Source organism: Chenopodium quinoa, unplaced genomic scaffold (genome assembly GCF_001683475.1).
Source record: "Chenopodium quinoa cultivar QQ74 unplaced genomic scaffold, ASM168347v1, whole genome shotgun sequence".
NCBI classification, from domain to species: Eukaryota; Viridiplantae; Streptophyta; class Magnoliopsida; order Caryophyllales; family Amaranthaceae; genus Chenopodium; species Chenopodium quinoa.
Window position 1 is genome coordinate 762016 of NW_018743518.1, and position 9195 is coordinate 771210.

General features: G+C 30.8%; 2 protein-coding genes across 2 annotated transcripts; one reads left to right on the plus strand and one right to left on the minus strand.

Annotated features, from left to right (window-relative positions):
- Positions 1 to 624: 624 nt before the first annotated feature.
- Positions 625 to 4029, minus strand: LOC110740013 (cytochrome P450 76AD1-like). The gene is made up of 2 exons (XM_021920495.1): positions 2992 to 4029; positions 625 to 1744 (listed from the first exon to the last, which is right to left on the minus strand). The coding sequence occupies exons 1-2, from the start codon at positions 3880 to 3882 to the stop codon at positions 1121 to 1123; spliced, it is 1515 nt and encodes a 504-aa protein (XP_021776187.1). The 5' UTR covers positions 3883 to 4029; the 3' UTR covers positions 625 to 1120.
- Positions 4030 to 4597: 568 nt separating this feature from the next.
- On the plus strand, positions 4598 to 7231 carry LOC110740015. The gene is made up of 2 exons (XM_021920496.1): positions 4598 to 5284; positions 5998 to 7231. Exon 2 carries the CDS (start codon positions 6126 to 6128, stop codon positions 6681 to 6683), a length of 558 nt encoding a protein of 185 aa, XP_021776188.1. The 5' UTR covers positions 4598 to 5284; positions 5998 to 6125; the 3' UTR covers positions 6684 to 7231.
- The last annotated feature ends 1964 nt before the right edge of the window (positions 7232 to 9195 follow it).

The following is a 9195-nucleotide window of genomic DNA, read 5'->3' on the forward strand; positions in this document are numbered from 1 at the left end:
AATGATCTGAACATTCCTTCTAATTTTATATATAAGTCGTTTTACCATTTAAAACTAGCATTTTGGCCCGTTTAATGCACGAGGTTGTTAGTTAGGTTATTTTTATACGTAGATATGTTTTTCAATAGTTAAAACTTTTGATATAAAATACGAAATAATTGCTTCATAACCGTTGTTAAAACTTAAAAGAAAGAGAGAGTGAGAATGGAACTGTGGAAAAAGAGGAAGGAATTTAGTTAGGTATATATACATGAATATTATGGAATATAAAATGACATATTGGTTTGAGTTATATTTTTAGTTTAGAAGATGAAAAAACTATTTTTATTGAAAGATTAAGAGATTTGACATGTGGCATATGAGTGATTTGTGGTAACATGTGGCATAGGAGCGGTTTATGGTTTGTGTTTTTAAATATTAAGTATAGATATAGATAGATAAATGAAATTTGACTACAATTCAAATCCAAGGTACCACCAGTCCACAATATTTTTGTACTTCATAATTAATTATAACTTATAAGGTTATGCAGCGAGTAGTTAATAATGTTTTGGTACTTAATACTGACAGAAAAAAAAAAAAAAAAAAAAAAAAAAAAAAAAAAAAAAAAACCTTGATACTACTCTATAAATTAACATATTGCTTAACATTCGAAAAATTGATACAATAGATTGGGATCGTAGAAGTTGGTTTAGCAGTTTGAATATCAAATCAAGTAATACAATGAATAAAATTGATCGAGTAATAGAGCAACATGCAGTTAATAATATATTTAGCTATGATACACATTAATGAACTTCTTTGAACAATTATTTCTATGAAAGCTAATTTTGAAAGGTGTAGCTACAATTGTACTAATATATAACAATTGTAAAATTGGTACAAGAACAATAAATATTTCAAATAATTGATGTACTACTTTCGTTACATATTAGTTGCAACTTTGGAATATTTTATGTCAGAAATAATACCCTAAAGTTGCAACTAATATGTAACGGAGGTAGTACAAAATAAGGGAGTACGTACTACGTATTTATTAACTCGTCACTCTCCTTAAATGAAATACAGAACCAATAATCATGCAAAAAATTAACTCTAAGATATTAATTATAATGTCAAATTATGACATGCAGTGTTTCCTATGTACTGGAATAACTTGGAGAGGCTTAACCTTTTGCAATGTGATACCAAATTTCTCATCCATGTCCAAATCTTTTGGATTCATTCCATCTTCAAGCTTCCAATCAAAGGAATGAACAAAATTAGCCATCATTAAGTTCAACATTCTATAAGCCAAAGTTAATCCAGGGCATATCCTTCTTCCGGCACCAAAGGGCAAGAGTTCAAAATCTCGTCCTTTAAAATCGATGTCACACCCTAAAAACCTTTCAGGTGAAAATATTTCGGGATTTTTCCATACCTTTGGATCGCGACCAATGGCCCAAAGATTGACTAGAACTTGTGCATTTTTTGGTACGACGTAACCATATAACTCTACATCAATGTCTGCCTTTCGAGGTAAGAGAAATACAGTTGGAGGGTGCAATCGCAATGTTTCTTTGATGATGGCTTGCAAGTAAGGTAGTTTTGAGATATCAGCTTCTTGGACCATGGAGCAACCTTTGCCGATGGCTAGTTCGATTTCATTTTGTACTCTTATCATCATCCCGGGATTTTTAACAAGCTCAGCCATTGCCCACTCTAATGTGCTAGCTGTAGTATCTGTTCCGGCATCAAAGATGTCCTACGTGACACATTCATCATTATGCAATTGTTAACTTTTAGTTAGGTAGCAAATTATCCTAACAAAAATTAAAGCTGTTAAGTAATTAATGAATTAGTGCATATATACTCCATTTCTTTTTTAATTACTTGTTTATACTTGTAACATTTTTACTTTTGTATTATATAATATATATTTTGTGATTTAAATTACACCAAAGTAAAACACAATCATGTATGTAGTCTTGTTTTATTTATCTCAATATATTTTATTTTTTTCAAAATCTCAATTGATTCATATATAATTTAATGTGTACTCATTTGTAATATCAATATTACTAATCAATAATAAAAAAGTAAAAAAAAAAAAACAGATAAACTCGCATGAAAGTCAAAATGTTGTTAAAAATTAAACTCCGTAACAGCTTTAGGAGAACAAGTCGTCACTGCCCAATTAATGTTGAAAAGCACCTTTAACTAGCAGATTAGTAGTGATTTATTATTGTAGGGTAATAACAGCAATAAGTATTAAATTTATATTGTTGCCTAAAGTTGGTTACATACATTAAATTATATTACTCTCTCCGTTTTATAATGTTAGTTTCATATGAAATCAATCACATAAAATAAAATAAAAAAAAAAAAAGATATTTGGAATGTAACATTAAAGTACAAAATAATTCATAATTAGTTTACCTTATTTATGTTTTTTTTTTTTTTTTTTTTTTTGAAAAGCATAAGTCATAATACATAATTCAAGGTAGAGATTTCCTTACTTAGAGCCATGTCATCAATCCACAACCAATTAACTCCAAAAAAAATTAAGTTAAAAATAGAACATATTCAATATGGGTGGATCTCTTTAAAATGCCCAAAATAGTATATGGAACTAACATTATGAAACGGAAGGAGTATATATGTGTCTTTTAATACCGACTTAATTCTTTAGAACTATTATTGTACAGAGTAAATGATAATTTATTTCAAAACCTTGAGAAATAAAATATCATACCTAAACTAGATAAAATCTTACATTAATAATTTATCTACACTTGCTAACCGAAAAAAAACTGTCATTCAAATTGACTAATTAAAATATCAAGTATTGACTTATATTTTTCATTTATTTCATTATTTATACTAAAATTTACTTAAACACCAAACAAAAATTATGAATGTTTCGAAGTGAAAAGTTATGCACAATAACATTATTAGTAATGAGTGAAATAGAATTACTTTTTTTTGAAGTAGTGAAATAGAATTACTCACCACAAGAAGATGATTAATCTCACCCATACTCAACTCATTTTCATCATAAAGGTTGAGAAGTGTGTCTAAAATATCACCCGTTTGTTTTTCACTTGAAACTTTGGTTGATCGAATTTTTTGCCTTTCACAAATTATGTCTTGAAAAACAGCTATGAGTTTATCAAAGTAAGCAGCCAAACGACGCCTTATGCCGAACGGATCAACGTAGCCAAGAATGGGGAAATAATCGGCATAATTTGGTCTACCAATTTCCTCCATTATGTTCCACATGAGTTGCTTAAACTCTTGGGAATTATTCGACTCGTGGCTTGCCAATTCCGTTGAGAAAAATGTGTTTGATAATAAGTTTAGAGAAGTTGTAAACGCGGCCCTCCCTATATCAACGGGTTGCCCTTTCTTAGAACAATCTTGCACGTATGCAAGAAGTTGTTCGACCTTGGCTTGTCTATGGGCTTGGCTAGCATCAAGTCGTTGATTAGAGAGAAGTTGCACGGCGGAGATCTTTCTGAGATTCCTCCATTTAGCTGATATGGGCAACCACGACATGGAGAGCTTGTCGTGGTTTCCTGCCCTAACAGAATCAGGAATGGTTCGGTTAGCAAGTAACTGGTCGTTTTTAAGAAACATTTCTTTGGCTACATCAGCTGAAGACACTATAATTGTTGTGATACTTCCTAACTGCAAACTCACCAAAGGGCCGTGAATCTTAGCAAGATTTGCAAATGATCGATGAGGCTTCTCCCCAAGATCCAAAATATTGCCAAAAATTGGCATTCTTTTAGGCCCGGGTGGAAGTTTATTGGACTTTGTTGAGTGACTAACAAATGATCGGACTAAATGAAAGCAAATAAACAAAATTGAAAGTATCAATGCAAGTGTTGTATGTTCCATGGTTTAAGAATGGAAGAAAAAATGAAATAGCCAAGGCTAGATAGTTTAAGGTGTATATGTATGTAAATATTATGTTTTGTTGAGTTGTTATGATTCCATGCTTGAAACCCACTATATATATACAACCCATGAGAAAAATTGGTGGTTGATTAAAAAAAATGAAATATTATTAAATATTCGCATAACACCTGGAATTATAAGATATTATTATGAGAGGCATTTATGTACCAAATTAAATAAATACAAGTATATAGCTAGATCTAATTTCTCGATCAATACATTAAGTGGACCAAGTTAAGGTCAGTTCCATATAAGTCACTAATTAAGTAATCGTATATCATTACTTATTGTATACTTAGTTATAAATAATCATGTAAAGCCGTTAAAGGTGTTCTAGGTCCTATAATTAACTATGATATGCTCAACAAAATCACATGATTTTAAAGTTCTTGTGTGAAAGCTAGGAAATAACCAAAGAACGTCAACGTATTAGCTGACCTCACACATGCACCTTTTGATTTGATGGAACAAAATTATATGGAGTACATTGTCTTATACGGAGTAGTAATTGTTTTCATAGTATTAATGTGCAGTATTATACTTTATATTTTGGTTCCGAATAAGTTGTCACATTTATTATATTGTCGTTAAGCATAAGTTTATTTTTTTAGGTTATTAGTCAAATCAACAAGAAGCTTCAACTTGTATACTTTATTAGCTTCCACTTTGAAGTTTAATAATAAGAATACAAGAGTGAATAATATTTAGGAAAAATTGATGGGAATAATCCCACCTTTTGAGCGTCTGCGATAAATAATCCCACCTTTGGGATTTTGTTTTTTAATAATTCCACATTCTGTTATGTTCATTCTCTTCAGCCTTGTAATCCATTTTGTTCAGTTCTAACTAACATGCCTTCTAATCTTTTCAGTTTTAGTTCTGTCTAATATGCCTTGTAGTCTGTTATGTCAGTTATATTATAATCTGACTTGTAATTTGTTCTGTTAAGTTTTATTATACCTTTTAATCTACAATTTTTTCAGATAAAGGCTAGTCAAGCTAAGGGTGAGGCAAGCAATCGAGGAAGAGGTAAAAATAAAAGGTATTGGACGTATGAAGAAGATGCGATTCTAATAAGATATTTGCATGAGTTGAGTTGCGATCTGAAGTGAAAGTGTGAGAATGGGTTTAAGAATAGTTACATGAATAAGTTGGAAGAGATGATCAATGGTGTACTTCCTAATTGTGGCTTGAGAGCGGTTCCCCACATTGAGTCGAGGATCAAGCATTGGTCGGAGAAATATAGTGCATTGGCGGAAATGTTATCCACCTCAGGATTTGGATGGGATGCTGAGAAGAAGATTCTACAAGTAGATAAGTCGGTGTTCGATGGTGGGTAAGGGTATGAACTGAATTGTGAACTGCTGTTTTTTTTTATTGCCTTTTCTATTGTTAGAGATCTCTACAATACCAGTCATGAGTTTTTCTTTTTTTAGTAAAAAAAACACTGTTGTAGTGTTTTCTGTTGAAGATAGTTCTGATCCAAAGTAGTTTTGTCTCAGATTCTCAGCTTTGGTGTTCAGCTGGTGTACAAAACATTTCATTTAGTTAATGTCTAGCTTAATAAAGTCCTGGTTTTTTGTGAATCTGAGTCTGCTACTTTTAGTCATTCTATGCTTATTATTATTATAGTTTATCTTAGCTTAAAAATCTCTCCTAGTTGCATGTGTGGTCTGTATCATATCCTCACCAAAATAGCAGCTGAAAAATCAAACCATACTGCACGTTAATGGCTACTAGTTGTAGGAATTTTTCAGTACAATTCTGCCTAACTTTATGACTTACATGTGCTTCACTCCTTTTATTTTGACTTTTAAATCTAATACAATAGTTTATTTTTCTATCTTATGCTTCTATTTTCTTTTTTCTTTTTTAAATCCCAGTTTTGCTACACAAAGCTCAGTCAGTTTGTGGGTCAGGATATAGTTTACTGATATGATGGTATTAAGTTAACGAGAGAAGACATAGTCAGAATCATATATAGTCAGTTGCTGCATACAGAGTTATGCATTAATCTTGTGAATTAATCTTGTTGTATTCTCTCTTATATGGCAGACTCATAAGAAAAAGCTAAGGGGTTGCTTGGAGTTTTATTCGTTCATTATGAAACTCTAGCAGAAATATATGCAAAAGACAAAGCTACCGGAGATGTAAGTGAGTCATTCGTTGATGCCATAGAAGATATGTATCAAGAGATTGATAAGCAACCATTGAATGTCGAGAGTGATGAAGACGATGATGTGAATTCTACTCATTCGGACAGTTATTCTTCTACAAGGCAATCCGGAAAATGCCTCATGAAGATAGAGGATGATCATATAACTCCTTCAAAAATGGCAAAAGTGAAGGCTTCTACAATTCATTCTTCCGCAAGTGATTCTACTACTCAATACAAAAAACGCTCTATAAAGGCGAAGGAGACTAAGGTGAAAGGAAAGAACAAGGTAGATTTAAAGAGTTTGTGTAGGAATGATGATGATGATTTGGTGGCCTCCCTCCATGATGTATCCAACAATTTTGGGAAGATATTTGAAAATAACTATGTTAATCTTGGGACTATGGCTAGTGCGTGGTCTAAAGTGGAAGAAAGGGAGCAAAGGATGGATGAAAAATTGAACAAGGTTTTGGACGAAGTGATGAAGTTAGATGACATTTCTCCATCCGAGGCTTTAAAGTTGCTACAATTCTCATGGCGGAAGAACATAAGCTCCGCATCTTCTATCAAGCTCCAACTAATATGAAGAAACAATATGCGATTGATCTTAAGAAGAAGTAGAAAGTTTTTTCCTAAGTTGTTATGGAGTTAATGTTTCAACGGATTTTGAATACATTTTTTTTAAAAAAAAAATTTGGAATGCAAGAATTTCAATTCTTTTGTAATTAATAATTTATGTGACTTTGCCTATATCTAGTATTAGTGGTGCTCTACATTGCATAATGTGTAGCAAAAGTTAGCAAAGACAACAAAAAAATATAAGGAAAGTTATTTGTTTCCAAGTTATCTATGCCAAATAAGAGGAAACGGATTGGTTGTAATCGTTTACGTTTCCTTAGTAATACCAAACAACTAGTAAGGTTAACACTATATATTACCCTTTCCCCTTCTAATTTGTTTCCATTCCCTTACATTTACTAATTTGCTACCAAATGCCCCCTAAATCTTATTAAAACTGGACCAAATTACCTTATTTTAGGTAGCTAAAAAAAATTAATACTGATAAATACAGTGTATTATTAAAACCCAAGTACTCAGTAGCTAAAAGAAAATTTAAACAAAAAATAATCTTAAAACAGTCAACCCATCAGTTTGACTTTAAGCATTTTTATCAATCCTTCGTTTAAACAAGATTTATTTGTATGATTGAATACTTAGTATTATTGCATGTGTAGTTGTAATACGTATATGCTTACCCGGTTTAGGCATCGATGCACATGCACGTTTAGGCACATGTAATTTCTATGTTTGCCAAAATTTGATTGGATAAGAAATTTCGTCTTTACAGAAAAGATGTAAATCTGATGATTGATATTTTGGTGTTTAGAGAGCTACAAAGACGGGGAATGGGAATCGATTTTAGGATCTCCTGAAATCAAGAGCAAAACTCTAACTACTTGAGATATTCCTCACTCTCAAAACAGATAATTGGTTGCATACTTGCATTACATTGGCAGGAAGAAATCATACATTCACTCTCGGATACTCCGCATATATATATTACCAAAATGCATAATTGATCACTTTTTTAATAATTGCAAGGAAAATTAATTAACTATGAACCATCAAGGGTAATTAGAAATTAAGAATGCATTTGTTTTTGTATTGATTTAGTTTAATTAACTTTTAGAAATTGTTTGAGGAGGTAGTTGTCTTTTCTTCGGATTTTTGACGGACAATTATTCTTTTACAGTGTCTATCTAAAATTAATACTTCCTCTGTTCCTCTAATATAGCAACTTTTTTTTTTTTTTTTGAAACATCTAATATTGCAACTTGGGTGGGGGAACACGGATTTTAAAAAGAGAAGAGATATAGAGAGGAATAAAAATATGGACCCATGTGATGATGAGAGATAAGGAGAAAAAACAGGTGCATATAAGGAAATGTTGCAATATTTGTGAAAATTCATAAAATGATAATTGTTTTAATATTTGTGAAACGTAATAAGTATAATATAATGAGAATGAATCTATAATCTATAACTTTATACTAAAGGCGAATTTTGAGATGACACGTGTCATCTTTTAATTAAAAAAATTTCCGCCTAAATGTTTTTTTTTTTTTTTTGTGTTTTTTTTTTGGTCAAATATCAACTTCTATATTTGACATCAAATTTCTTCCATATATGTTCTACCAATATATATTTTCATATCTTTCTTACCATTTTTATTGGGTATTAAAGTAGTAATTTTTCATAAGACTTTAAATTATTCTTTTTGTCTAATTATATACATGTGTTGTACTTTTTTTTTATTTTCAAGAATAAGCCCATCAACAATTTTCGGTGAAAAGTAAAAATAAATGAAGTGGTAAGGAATCTATACTTTTATTAACATTGCACCTCATTTTTTGTAATATAATACAAATATGCAATCCTAAATAATTAATCAAATTATATATTTATACATAACTATGTATTTTTTTTTTGGTTTAATATTATAGGAATATTAGATAAAAATACCCATTGACTATAATCATAACAATAGTATAGCTGTACTAATAAAATAAATTCTCCACCATTCACTAAAAATTAAGGGGTGTCCATAATTCAGATTAAAATCGAAATCCAATCCAATCCAAACCAAATTATTAATTTGAATTGGATCCGAACTTTAAATCGGATCGGATCGAATCGGATTGAGAATTTTTTAAAAATTCGGATTTTCGGATTGGACCAGATTGACCTTAATTGGATCCAAATAAAACCAAAAACCAAATTAAGCTTGCTTGTATGAATATGGATTTCTTTGTTTTATGATTGGGCTTTTGAAATTTAGCCCAAATACTTACTACTACATAAAATAAATTAGGGAGACTTTGTATAATGACTTGATGTTGAACTATTTATTTTAATCATGATTTTAAAGACTTGTATTAATATTGCTTTACTTTTATAATCGTATTAGGCGCTAAAAATTAACATACTTTAATTTGAATTTTCGGATCGAATCCAAATAACCGAATTTTAATTCGGATTGGATCGAATTGGATTGGGAGAGAAATTCGGATCGGATCGGATTAGAAAATTAAAAACCG

Bases quoted from the DNA above. Each gene is read 5' to 3' on its own strand.
- LOC110740013 (XM_021920495.1), bottom strand. From the start codon at position 3,882: ATGGAACATACAACACTTGCATTGATACTTTCAATTTTGTTTATTTGC. The intron at 1,745-2,991 runs GTGAGTAATTCT...TGTGTCACGTAG, and splicing joins AGATTAATCATCTTCTTGTG to GACATCTTTGATGCCGGAAC.
- LOC110740015 (XM_021920496.1), top strand. From the start codon at position 6,126: ATGTATCAAGAGATTGATAAGCAACCATTGAATGTCGAGAGTGATGAA.